Source organism: Chenopodium album, chromosome 5 (genome assembly GCF_948465745.1).
Source record: "Chenopodium album chromosome 5, dcCheAlbu1.1, whole genome shotgun sequence".
NCBI classification, from domain to species: domain Eukaryota; kingdom Viridiplantae; phylum Streptophyta; class Magnoliopsida; order Caryophyllales; family Amaranthaceae; genus Chenopodium; species Chenopodium album.
The window spans coordinates 70,155,871-70,171,884 of NC_137838.1; the positions used below are offsets into that span (position 1 = coordinate 70,155,871).

General features: G+C 35.6%; 1 protein-coding gene and 1 pseudogene across 1 annotated transcript; one reads left to right on the forward strand and one right to left on the reverse strand.

The window, feature by feature from the left end:
• Window positions 1-8,926: 8,926 nt before the first annotated feature.
• LOC145632210 (large ribosomal subunit protein eL6-like) lies at window positions 8,927-11,586 on the forward strand. Its single transcript, XM_081684523.1, has 4 exons — window positions 8,927-9,250; window positions 9,376-9,482; window positions 10,973-11,154; window positions 11,257-11,586. The coding sequence occupies exons 1-4, from the start codon at window positions 9,003-9,005 to the stop codon at window positions 11,410-11,412; spliced, it is 693 nt and encodes a 230-aa protein (XP_081540649.1). The 5' UTR covers window positions 8,927-9,002; the 3' UTR covers window positions 11,413-11,586.
• Window positions 11,587-12,572: 986 nt separating this feature from the next.
• Window positions 12,573-15,327, reverse strand: LOC145632211 (FT-interacting protein 1 pseudogene; annotated as a pseudogene).
• Between the last annotated feature and the right edge of the window lie 687 nt (window positions 15,328-16,014).

Below are 16,014 nucleotides of genomic sequence, written 5' to 3' on the forward strand. Positions count from 1 at the left end.
TCGTTATTAGGGTGGTTGTGGTTAGGATTTCTTTCTCGTATCATTTCCTTACCTTTTATCATCTTTTTATTAAATTTATAGTTAACTTTAGGTGACGTGGAAGTCCCAAGGAGGGTACCATTCATTAATGGTAGTGAGTTGAGGGGCACAACTTAAAAATTTGAAAAAGCATGGGTACACCTTAGAAACTCGACTACCTTAGGGGTATAGCTTAGAAAAACCCTAAAAAAAATTACTCCATAATTCATTAGTACATCAATCAATTCAGATCAATTACGCGTGCTTCTACGCGGTTACCTTAATTATTAATTCAAATTATTCTTAAACGTTAAAAAAAAGGTTTACAAAATCCGACTCTTATCCTATTATTTCGGTTTGATTACCCACATTTTCAGTTCTTGAGTTGGATTTTGATTTCTTTAGGATTTTTTGCACACCACTGATACGAGTATAATATCATATAACTAATATGTAAAGCCAAATTTTTTAGTCAGACCATGAGATAGCGATACTTGATGTTATAAATTTTCGCCAAATGTCATGTCACTTAGACAACAATTAATTATTAGTATGACACGTAGAGATGTTAAATAAATTTAGATATAATTTGTAAAAAAAAAAAAAAAAAAAAAAAAAAAAAAAAAAAAAAATTAGTTTAGAGTTTTATTTTCAATAAATTTTGGATAAATTTTAGGATAAAAATTTTATTTTCAATAAATTTAGGATAAAATTAATGGTTTAGAGTTTTATTTTCGATAAAATACCAATATTTTATATGTATAAATAAAATTATAAGGAAAAATTGCCTAAAATTATCCAAACTTTGCCTCATTCGCCCAAAATAATCCCAACTATCGACATTTTTAAATAATCCGAACTTTGATATGCATTTGCTTTAAATAGTCCAAACCAGTCATCTAACTTGTAATAACAAGTTATCTGACATGTGTTGGCATGTGATAGGTCGTAAAAAATTAAATAAAAAAAAAACCTTCAAAATATTTTTTTTTAAAAAAAACCCGAACCCAGCCGGCAGCCTCAGCCACCGCCATGAGGCTGTTGCCGCCGGCATCCCTTCCCATTCCCCGTCTCATTTCCGGCCCACTCCCGTTCCCCTGCCCGATTTTCGGCCCCCCTTCCCCTCCCTCACCCGAAACCATCCCCACCCACCGAAACCTTAACCCACCCAAACCCTAACCCCCACTTGGACCGCAACCACGCCCTCACCACTCTATTTTCTCTCCTCCATTGTCTTCTACTCTTCTGCATGCCATGCTCTTCAATTCTGCATGCCATGCCTTTCCTACTTCCCATTCCCAAAATTTCCAATTTGCAACCTCTAAATTGAAGATGAAGAACAGCTAATTGGGGATTGTTTCCTTTAATAAAAAAAAAAAAAAATTAAAAAATTAAAAAAAAAAAAAAAAAAAAAAAAAAAAAAGGTAATTGGGGATTGTTTGATATTTAAAGATGGGTTTTTTTTAGGATAGGATGAGGGTATGGTTGGATTGGGTGGGGTGGGTGGTTTCGGATTTGGTTTAGGTGGGAGGGGTGGTTTTGGGTCTGGGTGGAGGTAGGTGGGAGTGGTACTTTCGGGGTCTGGGTGGCGGTGGGAGTGGAGATGTTGGTGGCTGAGGTGGTGTCGCTAAGGTGGTGGTGTTTTTTTTTTTCATTTTTTTTTTATTAATTTTCTGTTTGATATCTGAATTTTTTTTTTTCATTTTTGACCTATTTAGCCGGTTTCAAGTCACTTGGGATTGTTCAAAATTTAAAGGGTATAAAGTAGGGATTATTAAAAAATAATCGAAAGTTGAGATTATTTTGGGTGAATGGGGTAAAATTCGGATTATTGTCGATAATTTTTCCAAATCATAATCCTATTTAAAAATTTATAACTTTCAATAATTATTATCTTAATAATTTATTATTTTTATATCATGTTATTCTTGTTAAAGAGTATTTAAAAAAAAATCCATTTATGATATACTTTTAAAAATTAGGAAAAATATACATTTTTAAAATCCCAACTATTGTCGATTTACTTCTAATAATCTCAACTAAGGTTTCCTTAACTTATAACCATATGTCAGCCGTACGGGATTGGCCTATATTAAAAAAAAAAAAAACACTACAAGAAAATAACCTTTTCGTAGCGATTATTTTAACCTTTAGTATCGATTGTAATTGCAACAAAAAGCTTTCCCAACGAATGGTCATTCGATACAATATCCCCCGTTGCCTTAGCCTTTAGTAGTGGTTTTCAATATCGCTGGTGTTGGCCTCAATAATCGATACGAAAAACTACATCCAATCGTGGTGATTATTGTAGCGATTACAATCGCTATAAATGTTTAACTCATTTTCTTAAAAAAAAACTTGCGTATGATCTTTACAAGATTCGAACATGCAACCTCAAACTCTTATATTAAATGTTTCACCAATAAACTATGACATATTTTATGTACTCTTTGTCAAACAATATTTATATATCTAGTGTTGAAAAGGCTTTTCGTATCGATTTTTAGGATTTAGTGGCGATTCACTAGTGGAAAAAATCTCATTCGTAACAGGCTATTTGTAACGGGCACAGCTTTGCCCGTTACAATTAAGATATTCGTAACGGGCAAAATAGTGTCCGTTACGAATACTTATTTATTCGTAACGGGCAAAATAGTGTCTGTTACGAATACGTATGTATTCGTAACGAACACTATTTTGTCCACTACGAATACTATATTACACGTAGATGACCAAACATGGCCCAACTAATGAAAGGAGAGCCCAATACTCGGCTTTTTAGGTTTTCACTTAACAGCTGTCACACCTCTTTCTCTCTCATCAGTCCCTCACTCCCTCTCTCGATCTCTCCTCTCCTCTCCTCCCCTCCCCGTCATTCACCTCTTTCTTTCTTTTCAAACTCAGGCCCTCTCATTTCGAGGAGCAACGAGAAGACCTTGAGCAGCGATTGCGTTCATCTTGAGACCGGCAGCTTCATACATTAACTCCCAAGCGGCGTCGGTTTTGGGCGGAGGTGTAACCGGCAATGACGGAACTCTTGCTCGAAAACCCACTCCGGTTCGACCAGGGTCCGAACCCGGTTAGCGTCGATTGTGGAGACATTGAGAACAACCAAGTCTGTAGGCTTCTTCCTCTTTAGATCTAAGTCGTTGAACGAACCGATGCTAGGTAATATTATTCTCTTTGTAATCATCGAATATTAAGTTAGTTGATTCAACTTTATTTTTTGAAATTTATGTTGTTTTTAATTGATTTAAGTTTCTAGGTACTGGATTTTTGGGATATTTTGTGCTAAATTTTTGTAGATTAAGGAATGATTATTGTCTTTTTTTAGATCTAAAGTTTTTGATTTTATTCCAATTCTATCTTTATTTTGTATTTTAATCTCCTCAATTATTTTTAGCTCTCTAATTTGAGTGATTTATGATTTTTCATCTTTAGTTTAATTTCTTAGTAGGATTTTTTGTTTCGCTCACAGGTTCATTTCGATTTCCTTCTCTTTTGCATTCTTTTCGTTCTTCGATTTGATGTGCTCGTTGTTTTGTTCTTCGCATTAAATTTTATAGGATTTGTAATTGGTTATTGTTCGAGAATTATTTAGGTTTTTGAGTGATTTAATAGATTTTTAATGTGATTATTGATTCAGCATTTGATCTGATTTTCAGTACGTGTTGTTAGTGAATTTGTGAAATCATGCATTCTCATCTCATTGGTAAGATATGAGAATTTCTCGTCTAGATGTTTGATTCTTAGTGTTGATTTTAGGATTTGTGATTTTGGATTGTTTACTACAATGACTATTTTAAATAATCATTTTTTATTTTGATACCATGAAGATTTGTGCATCTCATTTAAGTTCATGCAACCATGATTAAGTTGCTATTATTATTTATGTTATTATCAGAAGGCTGTTAAGCGATCAATGAAGTCTTAGTATTTGTTGATGACCTCACTTTCTATTCTCTTTAGTGTACAAATGCAACCTATATGATCACTAAAGTCTGTTTATCCAATTACCATTTGTAGGCAACTCGACAATAATCATTTTGATGGTGCTTAGATTCCAGAATCATATCAAAATCTGTCCAGATTGGTAAAGTTGTAAGTGCTTTTTAGCTTTGACACACATAGTATGATGTTTTCTCATCAACAATGCTTAAGTTGAAATATGTATTCTCTCTTTATGTTGTGCTGGTTGTTGTGGGAAAATTAGCAAAAAGTTCAGCAACCCTCACTAGATGAAAATTGTTAATATTTCTATTAACTTTGTTGTGCAGCTGTGTGGAAGGTTTAAGTGGATTGTTATTAGCTAATGCCTTAAATCTACGCCACAGAAATCTAGGGTCAAATTGTTGATATTTCTATTGAATTTTTTCTTATTAAGTCTTCAATGATCCTACACATAAAATCCTGTATGAGGCTCCATCCTATCGCAAAGGGTGGAGAAACCCACAAGATCGACTTACATGTTAGTAATTTTTTATTCCGCTTAACAAAGATTTAGCACATTAGAGAAATTTCACCTATATTTGGCTTTCATCTAAGTTCTAACACATTAGTAGTGCTTAAAATTAAAGTATAAGAGAATCAAGAGATGAACCAACCATCGGCATTTTACCAGTCATCTTCTGTTTTGCAAATTGGTTGAACATGTAAATTGTGTTCTGATTCTCATTTCAGCTTGTATTTTATAAGGCTTTAAGAAAATAGCTAGGCTGTGTTTGATTTACTTTGAATCTTTTATACGAGTTTTTATAATAATGAATCTGCACTACCAACTACCAAGTATGTGTTTTCCTTCATACACTTTCATTACCTCATTTCATCTAGTGATTCTCGATGTAAGCATTACAATGCTTGTAATTTTTATCTTAATAATCCTTTGTTTCTTTGTTGCGCGCAGATTGGCAATGGGGTTGGAGCCATACTTGTCGTAGCACAACTGATATTGTACGCTTGCTACTATGGGTCTACACCGAAGGAGGGGAAGCCCGTGAAGGACCCCGTGAAGCCAATAGCACCACAAGTGCAGATGACTGTTTTTGCCGTCTAAAGTTGATACTCAGTTTAATCTAGCTAGGTCCCTAGCTATTTTAATCTGTTCTTGTGTTGGCTAGCTTGTGTGTTTTTTGCTAGCGTAGGTAGTGATTTTTGTTGTAGCTTAAAAACAGTAATATTAATATGGATGAGATTAGGAGATTTTGATGTTGTAACTAAAATTAAAATGATGTGTAAAATCCAGCATTTTGCTGGATTTTTTTTTTTTTAATTTGATTATACAGTATTCGTAACGGGCAAACCATGTCCCGTTACGGATAATGGTGTGCAAAATCCAGCATTTTGCTGGATTTTTTTTTAAAATTTGATTATCCATTATTCGTAACAGGCAAAACCATATCCCGTTACGGATAACGGGGTTATTCGTAACGGGCACCTAAAAATCCCGTTACAAATAACCCGTTATTCGTAATGGGCACCTGAAAAGCCCGTTATTCGTAACGGGCATCTAAGATGCCCATTACGAATAACGGGTTATTTGTAACGGGCTTTTCAAGTGCCCGTTACAAATAACAAAGGCCATCCGTAACGGCCACATACGTAACGGACGCTGCCCGTTACGGATGGACAGTTTTTGCCCGTTATGGATGGCCTTTTTTCCACTAGTGATTGTAAATGATACGATTTCTCAAAATTATATAAATGTGTAAAAATAGTGTGGATATGTATTATTATGTTTTCCGTATCGATTTTATATGGGAAAACTATGGCGATTGTAAAAATGATACAACATCTTTAGTTATTTCACAAACATACTTGCATATTGTAGCGAATGTACAATCGCTACGAAATAATCGCTACGAAAAGTGATTTTTCTTGTAGTGAAAATCTATCCCAGCCAACCCCCATCGTGAAATCCTAGCCACCAACAACCAGTCGAAAACCGGTCGGCCACCTCCCTAACCCCCTGAAAATGGCCGAACCAAATATGGGTTTCAATTTTTGATGGTTGCAGTGCAAAATTGCTGAGAATTGAGGCCGAAATTGGTGCAAAGCTAAGTTTCAATCGCAACTGCAACCAAAGCAGCAGCATGGGTTGTGCTTGCCGCTGCTTTGGTTATGCCATTGTGGTGGTTGCTGCTGCTTTGATTGCGCCACTCTGGTGGCTGCCGCTGCTTTGGTTGCGCTATTACGGTGGTTGGCGCTACTTTGGTTGTGCCATTGTGGTGGACATAGGTTGCTTTCGAGGTAGGATATATAGGTGATTTGGGGTGGGAGTGGGACGACTAGGGTGGTTTTTGGGGTTAGGAGGGGACGACTATCCATATTAGAGGGTTAGGGAAGACAGTCGACCGTTTCCAACGAGTTGGGGGTTGGCCCTCGCGTTTTGCGGTGGCGGGAGGGGAGGGGTGGTGGCAGTTAGGGTTTTTAGTTTTATTTTTCTTTTTATTTTTTTTATTTTTTTTTATATAATTATAGATGGATCACGTGTTGTCACGTATATTGGTTACCTATTACAACAACTCATTGACTTAGTGTTTATCGGTTGGGTCTATTGGAGGCAAAGTCAGGTCATAATTAAGATTACTAAAAAATAAACCTTAAATTAGTTGAGATTTTTAGAAGTTAATCGATAATAGTTGGGATTATTAAGTGTATTTTTCCTAAAAATTATAACCCACAACTTTATGATCGCTAATAATATATTTTACTTTCAAAGTGAGGGTTTCGAATAAAGTCTTGGAGTATTCAAATTATTAAATGTAATAGGAATAGTAAAAATAAAAATAAATTACTTTTATGAACATTTAACTCAACTAATAGTAAAAATAGCCGCCTCCCTCTTCTCTCTTTTCTCTCCTCTCTTTAGGGTTTCAATTTTCTTGGCCGTTTAGGCCGGAAATAGTCTAATTTCTTCGGAAATTAGACTATTTAGACTATTTCCGACCCTTTTCTTCAATTTAATTTGCTTTTTTTTGTTATTTGAATTGTTTTGCTTTGTTTTGTTCTCTCCGTTTGTGAGAGCATGTCCCAATTTTTTGGGATTTTGATTCTCATCTATGGATGAAAATTTTATTTTTAGGGTTTTAGTAATAATTGAGAAGGTGATTTGGATTCATATGGGTTTAGGGGTCGTCATCAACTCTACGATCAAAACATCAGCGCAGATTGCGAAGGTCTCTACTTGGAAAGATGCAAAGACATCGAAAATCACTACTTGCGCCAAGTTTGAAGCGGTGGAGTGTGAGCTATGCCCGATATGCAAAATAGTTATGATTTTGATGGTAAAAGTTATGTTATTTTCTCTAGATCTGTGGTTTACAAATCTTTATTATTGTTGTAGATGCCGTATGGCTATTTATTAATGATAATATTCTTCTTCTTGTCAAAAAAAAAAAAAAAAAAAAAAAAACTCAACTAATTTTTCAAATGTGGATAGATTTAGTTATTAGTCTTCACACCTTTGAGAAAATAATTATTCCTTATAATTATTTTATAAGTGTTCAATTAATGTAAGGATTTGCAAAATATAAGGATCTATATTATGTAGGGAATCTGGGGCATCTACCGAGGTTATATACTAGTATCTATATATACCTACACTAAGGCCCTGTTTGATTCACCTTAATTTTGCTGAACTGAAATTATTTTTACTGAACTAAACTTATTTTTACTGAACTGAAATTATAATGAACTTAAATTATTTTTACCGAACTAAAATTATTTTTTACTGATTTTCTATTATAATTTTTCTTTAAGAAAACTGAATTTTACTGAACTGAACTTATTTTTACTGAAATGAAATTATTTTTACTGAACTGAAATTAATTTTACTGAACTGAACTTATTTTTACTGATGAAATTATTTTTACTTAATATTATTTTTTTAAGGTGAAGAGAACAGGGCCTAAGTAGATTTTTTTAGATGGAATTTTCCCTCATAAATTCTACTTCGTACTTTATTCTTTTCTATTTTTCTTTCTTTGGATTTTTAGAGAATTATTAATTTACCTAGGGACATCAGTATTAATTATTTTTTTATTATGCACATTTTTCTAGACACTACTACATTTACATTTCAATTACCATTAATTTTTATAATGGGTATGGCTCAGGAATTATCTATTTCACTTAGGGGTGAGCATGAGTCGGGTACCCAATAACCTTTAACACTTAAAATGATATCTCTGAACCGAAATGATAAAATTTGGAACTCGAACTTCAGATTAGTTATCGGATACCCGATATGATATCCAATAATGAAAATTTAGACTCTATAATATTATGATATCATTCAACACTAATTAAAAATAATGCCGCCAATCTTGACCAAATTACTAATATTGTATACTTATCGTTCAAATCATGAAATGATTATGAAGTTAAGTAAGAGTTTAGATTATGGATAAATAGATTTAAGTAGGGAATAAAAGAAAAAAATGCTTATCGGATTAGATCGGGTAACCTTTAATTTTAAAATGATACCCAATAACCACACCTGTTAACAAATTATCGGATCGGATAAACAAACCGTTATGATGATCGGATCCCAATTCTGAACCCAATAACTGCATTGGATAACAAATACCGGATCAGATATACAAATCGTTATAATTATCGAATCGCATTTCCGAACTGTTATAATTATTAGATCGGATACCATAATTTTTAAATTGATTATGAATTAAATTTTCGGGTTTTCAAATAATTTTTTTTTTTTTTTGTGACCCAGGGTTTTCAGATAATTTTGCTCAGCCCGGTTTACTACTCCACAATTGTTTCCCAGCCATGAGCCATCCCAACTTTGGGCCTAAAACACAAACCATCCTGAAAACCCAAAACCCTCAACACCAAAACCCAGCCCTTTAACAACACCCTCCAAAAACCATATCACCTTACAATAAAAAGAAACTCATTTTCTAGGGTTTATCTCTTCTCCCTTCATTTCTTCCCTCAGCCTCTTCTGTCTTCTCCTTCAATCAACAATGGCGAAACCCAGAACCGCCAGCAGAAACCCAGATCTTGTCAGGGGAATCGGCAAATTTAGCCGATCTAAGATGTACCATAAGAGAGGTCTTTGGGCTATTAAGGCCAAAAACGGCGGCGTTTTCCCTACTCACGCTCCTAAAGCTGCTGCTCCTGCTTCGGCTCTGAAGACCTCCAAGTTTTACCCTGCTGACGATGTTAAGAAGCCCTTGATTAACAAGCGCAAACCCAAACCCGCCAAACTTAGGTAATTTATTTTTTCTTAATTGGGTTTATAAATTTATGTAAATGCAGTTTTTGTATTTAATTTTTTGATTTTGAAAATTAATTTTTGATTTATTTGATTGTTTTTTTTTGTGGGTGGAATTGTAGGGCAAGTATTACACCAGGGACAGTGTTGATTGTGTTGGCTGGAAGATTTAAGGGAAAGAGAGTTGTGTTTTTGAAGCAACTTTCATCTGGGTTACTTCTCATTACTGGTGAGCTTTATTTCAATCCTTTATTTTTGTAAAGTTAATTTCTTTATTGTATTTTTTGGAATTGAATGTTGTAAATTAATAAATGTAATTTTTTTTAATGTTAAACTTATGATTAATGATACTGTATTGTTTAATGATGTTAGCCTGAAAGATTTAGTTTGTAGCTATGTATACATCGATTCGGGTTTTGAATGCTTGGCGTTTAGAGTTTAGGATAATACTTTATGAGAATTGATTTTGGAAATGGTTTGCATCGTGATTGTTATGTCATTAATATATTTTGTCGGTGTCGTATCGGATTGATTGTGGATACTGGGTAGAGGCATTGTTTTTTATGGCAGTGAAATGCATAGTAATATATGTGTAGGACTGTTTTCAGGCCTTTTGGTTGTGTTTCTTACTGTTAGTTTGGAATTTGGGGAAATGTTTTGCGTTGGGGATTGTTCTGTCTTTAATTTTCAATGGTTTTGTGTTTGCATAATCTGTCAAAATAGTGCCTCGGTATTTGGCTGAAAGTGGAATGTGATGTTGTGTAATGTAGGAGTATATATTAGGTCTTTTAGTCATGTTCAAATTTGTGAAGTAAACATGGTTATACTTCATTTTGTTGTTGTAGTCCTCGCTTTGTCTTAAAACCTATGTATAACCGTAGTCTGAATATGTTCAGCTCAGATATAATCTCAATTCAGCTGATAATAATTTAACCTGTGAGTCTTTGACTGAAACTTGTTATCAAGGGTAAAGCTGTTTCCTTTTACTGATATTTAATCCATAATCTGGGAATCTTCTTTCATGGTAGCTGGTGTCTAAATAGGCTGGTTCTTAAAAAGGAATTGGTTTGGAATACTGACCAATGGGTTTATGACATGTGCTCCCCCTTTTTGCAAAGTTTATACAGCAATCTGGATGTAGTTCTTCAAAGTTCAATGCAATCACTGTAAAATTTATAAGTGACTATTTCATCTATTTTTACAAATTATTGGGAATCTTTTTAGGAAGATGGATCGTGACTTGTTATATCTGTGTTAGGCCAAGTTGATGTTGTATCATAGATTCATAGACTTTGAGCCTAGAGCCTTATATTGTGCTCTTGAGATGTAAAAGGAAAAAGTTTTTTGTTGCAAAAAACATGGTTTACCAAATTTGTGAAATTGTGTTTTTAATGTTTATTGCATATTAATTCAGAATAGTGTTGTTGCTTTGGATAATGTTTGAAATGAGTGATATATGATACAGTCTATTAAACATTTTTTGAAATTTGTGTTTCTTTGTTAAATGGACAGTGGGAGGATGATATAATCTTTCCATGGAAGCATAGATTGTCTTGAGTCTTGACCATGGGAAATTGCTTGACAACTGTTGTGTGGCTATGTTTTTACATTGAAGTCATGCCTTTTTCTGCGGTATTTGTTGATTGTAGGCAGTTGGATGTGCATATTGATGTAGATGATTGATTATAAGTAACAATTGCTTTCTGTTGTTTCAATTAGGTCCCTTTAAGATTAATGGTGTCCCACTAAGGAGATGCAACCAAGCATACGTGATTGCTACTTCTACTAAAGTTGATGTTTCCGGAGTTGATGTGTCAAGCATCGATGACAAATACTTCGCCAAGCAAGGTGAACAGAAGAAAAAGAAGGGAGAAGGAGAATTCTTTGAGGCAGAGAAAGAGGTGAGATTTTTATTTTTATTTTTACCTGCTTGAAGTTAGTTCTATACTTCTATGTGCTCTAGTATAGTAGTCTCACCGTTTGAATTGTTTATTAAATTACAGGAGAAGAATGTACTTCCAGCAGAGAAGAAAGAGTCTCAGAAGGCTGTTGATGGCCCATTGGCAAAGAACATTGAAGCTGTCCCTGAATTGAAGGCATATCTAGCTGCAAGATTTTCCTTAAAGTCAGGCATGAAACCTCATGAGCTTGTCTTTTAGAGGAGCTGCGTAGAGAGTAACTTGCACATCAGATTTTGCCATCTTATTATTTAAGTTTATGCTTCTTGATGTATGTTTCTCATCATGATTCAAGTATTTACAAATTTTCGTGCGATATCAACCCCTTGTGGAAGTTTCAAATTTTGTTAGATGCAGCAAATGCCTTTACGACAACTTGTTTGGTTTTAATTTCTTAATTTTAGTTTCAGTAGCCCCTTTTGTTTGGTGTTGATGCTTTAGTAGGGATTCAGGCTTCTTAGTTGACCTCTGTTCTGATCCTCTTCCTAAATTTGGTTATTGGTGAATTGCTCAGATTCTGGTAGAGGTATGGTTGATCATACTTGACCAGAACATGTTTTTTCACTTTTAAAAAGTGTCTTTATAAATGGCGTTGTACCTACACGGCTACACCCCATTGGAGTTTCATAAATGTTGGGAATTGGGATGTGCCTGAGTTTCATGAATTTTAGGATGTACCTCTATTCCCTTGCTTTTAGGTTCGTCTGCCCAATTTTGCTGTGCCCTTGGCTTGTGTTTGGGTAAGTTCTAGCTGTGTAGCAAAATTATTCAGATATTTCTCGAATCTGCTTTGTTAATGAACTGCATCGTAGATCTTTTCCATGCATTTTCCAAGTAATGTTTGGGTTAAACAATGTTGCTGTGCATCCTTTTGATTTCAATTTATAGATTAAACAAAACAAGCTTAGCCATTTGAGTCTTGACTTGTTATTGCGCGATATATATAGTATATCCTACTTATTTCGGGTATGAAAATTGAATATTTTACAAGTACAGACTACTTAATTTTGTGTATGAAAATTGAATAATATTTTGAAAATACTTATTGCGATAATCTTTCACCCCTTACAATTTGTATAATTGATGAGCCAGTGACTAATTAAAACCATTTTAGGAGCTTCCTTACAATTTTTTACAGTACCATAGAAGGAAAATGAAGAGAAAAAGCAAAGAATTTTAGGTTTTACAACACCCATATAATCTAGTATTTGTGGTTATATTAATTTTGTAAACAATTAAATAACCGAAAAGACGCAAAATTAGTAAATGAAAAATAACAAAGCCTTTATTTTTGGTTTGCAAACGGCATGGTTTTAAAATTGCTGGATATGAAAAAGTAGATCTTCATTGCAACATGACTATAGAATGAAAATGATTGACTGTAAAAATTTCTTGAGGAGACAACACATTACAACTCACGAATAGTGGAAGGAAAAAAAAGAAAACAAAATTATAAGAAAATGTTAATGATAATGATCATACACATAAAACAAACCAAAGTTTATGAAGTAGGGTGAATCTATCAGAGCAAGCTATCAGCTCGAGAGGGCAATCTCCTGAAGAAATTGTTAGGAACTGTCGGCATCTTGCTTCTGAACCGAGGATGTCGGAAGAGATACAAGCCTGCAAAGATAGCCAGCAGCCTAAATGGTGTAACATAGAGTAAAATAGCTGCGATTAGGCAAAAGAAAGTAAACAGACAGGTAGCTCGAGGGTCTCTCCAGCTTAATAATGCCTGAAATCTTTCTCCTTGAGTTGCCATATCTCCAAGCACTGTCTGTATCCTCCCTGCTATACTTCGGAGCCTGTCATATCTCATTCGAACTATATCTGATGACTTTGTTGTTGGGAAGGTATCGAATTCTTCATCAAGCTCATCAGGGTGAGCTGCATCTGCCCATGAAAGCTTGGTATCCATGTGAGGAGGATGCCTTGGCCTGTATCGGTAATTCCATACACCGATCAGAAACATGTAGAGACAAACGGTTGGGAGGATGAGTTCTGGATAGCAAATTAAGATGAAGTAGAGAATGTGAACTAGAACTGTAGTGACCGGGTTCTTCCATTTGCAGACCTCGCCTAACCACTTGCTCATAGAGAGCATTCCTGAGAAGACCGAGACAATCCTGAAGAAGTTGGCCTTGCTTTTCCTCATGCTCCATATGTGGGAGTCGACATCTAGCATGTATTCTACGACCTCTCTTCTGAGGGGCGGTTCTGCTCTGCCCAGCCTGATTGCCACAATGTTCATGGCTTGGTATCTCAAGTTGTCCAATTGGTTTATGGTGAAAGGGTGGACATAATGCATCTTTGGGAGTAAATGATGGGAGTATTGATAGATCATATTTGAAAATGATAAGCAAGTGAATCGAATTGCTAGTTGGAGCTCGCCCATCTTTTTTACACCAGAGGACTGCAGGACAAGGAGAGGGTAAGAATGGGTGTAAATCCTGTCTGTTTCTAGGGTAGACAGCCGGATTCTTATCTTCCCTATCTTAGGATCTTTTGCACTCTTGTCATCTCCTCCGAGATGGCAGTTGTCGAAAACTGCTAAGGTGATCACGGTGCAAGGATCATAAACTTCCCACAAGTACTGCTCGTTCCATTTGGGGTTGAAGCTCTGGATGATGGTTCTTGTTCGAACCCATTTTAGTCCATACTTTGCCACACAATATGCATCAGTGCTGCTACCTCCTTCCTTTTTCTTCATGGGTGAAAGCCCTTGAGCACTCAAGATCCCCACCTCGAGGATCCCCATTGGCTGTTTCCACAACTGTCGTGCAGTTGGCCTAGTATCACTGATATACATTGTTGATTCATCGAGCACATGGTAACCCCCCTCAAGACATACTCTTAGGTGAACCCTTGTTGAGAATTTAAGCTCATTTCTCTTATCTCCCTCAAGGGCTCCAAACCCAAATCTCTCAAGGTTGAACCAACGAGAGTGGACCGCTTTGTGATCCAGTCGCTTCTCAAAGACGTTTAATGGCAAGCTTATCTTCCCCACTAGTTCATCCTTTGAGCCGGCTTTGTTCACAAGTTCAAGAACCAACATTTCTTCAAAGGGTTCTGCTGCTACAAAGATCAGATCTTCATTCCAGAGCGGGTTGGTAGTCTTCACCGGGCACACCTTAGTTTTAAGTATTTGGTTTCCAAGTTGAGCCTTGATAAAAACTTGTGGGAGTTGGCTTTTATCATGTGGCTCAACATCTTGTGCTTCAATCACATTTACTCTAAGATACCATAATTTGGGAGAAACGTAAACCTTTGATCTGATGTTGTAAACGCCTTCTCCTGAAACTACTGAAGCAGCTTCTGTATGCCAAGCTTCAGGAAAAGCTTCATCAGCTTGTGTTCCCATCCAAACAGCAACCATAACCTCTCCTCTTGTCTTCACCTCTCCTTGACGATCCTCTAGCCTATACCATTGTGGTGCCAGAGGACTATCAGGAGGAACCCGTGTAGGGACTTCATTCAAGTCAAACACCACCTTGCCTAAGTACTCATCTCTGCCCACCATCTCCCTGTCTCTTACATAGACTTCTAGGACAGTAGATTGTATCTTCTCCTTTGAAAACGCGAATACTTGTTTCCACTCAGGATTGATTTTGTTCTCAAAGTGCTTCGTTTTACCCTTGTAGTTCCCCAACTTGACCTCTACATAGGGGTCACAGCTCCCCGATACAGGGTTAACAGGAAGATCTTTGGCACGAACCACATGAACATACAGGTAGTTCATCTGTTCAACAAGGTCGTACGTGCTTGAAGTCCTGTCGCCTCCAATCCATCCATGCCCACCTCGAACCCCTCCATGTGGCCATCGCTCGCCAAGCTGTGGCTTTGTGTCTTTTAACTTGAAATCATCAGGGTTTGGAGCTTTTTTGTCTGACATGCTTTAAAATGTGTTAGAATTACTCTGCTGGTTTCGACGTGTTCACAGAAGAACAACAGGATGTCAGAAGCTGCTTGAGGCAGGGATTTTCATGGTTTAGGCAACAAATTTGTAAAATTTCATTGTTGACTTCTTAATTTGGGGTGATCAAGGTGGTTTAGGAAGCTTTATGTATGTAAAAAATGTGATATTAATGACTATATTCTAAGCTAGAATATGATTGACTACTCATTTTTACACAGCTTTGTTGGCATTCACCTTTTGCATTAGTAGGCATATATTCCCTTTTAGTCTTTTACTCTGCTTTCGGAGCTCGTGGTCCTTTTGGATTTTGGAATATCAAAAAGCCCTTATCACAAAAGAAAGGCAAGATTAATTAAATGTAAAGTTTTACAGAAAAGAGTGGTTTTAGAGTAATGGTGAATGGCAAGGAACAAAGGATTTTGTTGTTGCAAGTGTTAATAAGACAGTAGTTTTCTTTTATAGGAATTGTTTGACCCTTAATATTACACTATTTTAGCTAATCAAGAACAAAACAAGGTACCATTACATGTTTGATCCTTTGGCCTTTATTATGCCACATTTTATCTAGGGATTATATCTAAGAAATTGAGTTGAAATATCGTAATTGTCTTTCACTATCTACAAACTTTACATTTTTGTCGTAGCAACAAGTAGTTTCCTTAAAACTTGATACATGTCCTGTAAACTCGTGAAAAGAAGAACATAATATATTAAAGCTTAATTTACTAAATATAAAAAGTGGCATAATATTTCGAAATGATTCAAAGTAAAATTGAATGGTCTAAGCCTAAGAATCAAGGCAATACTAACTACTAGACTTAGACCAAAGATATATTGGCCTATTTCTTTCTTTTCTATTATGAAGTATGTATCTTTATAGCTTCCAT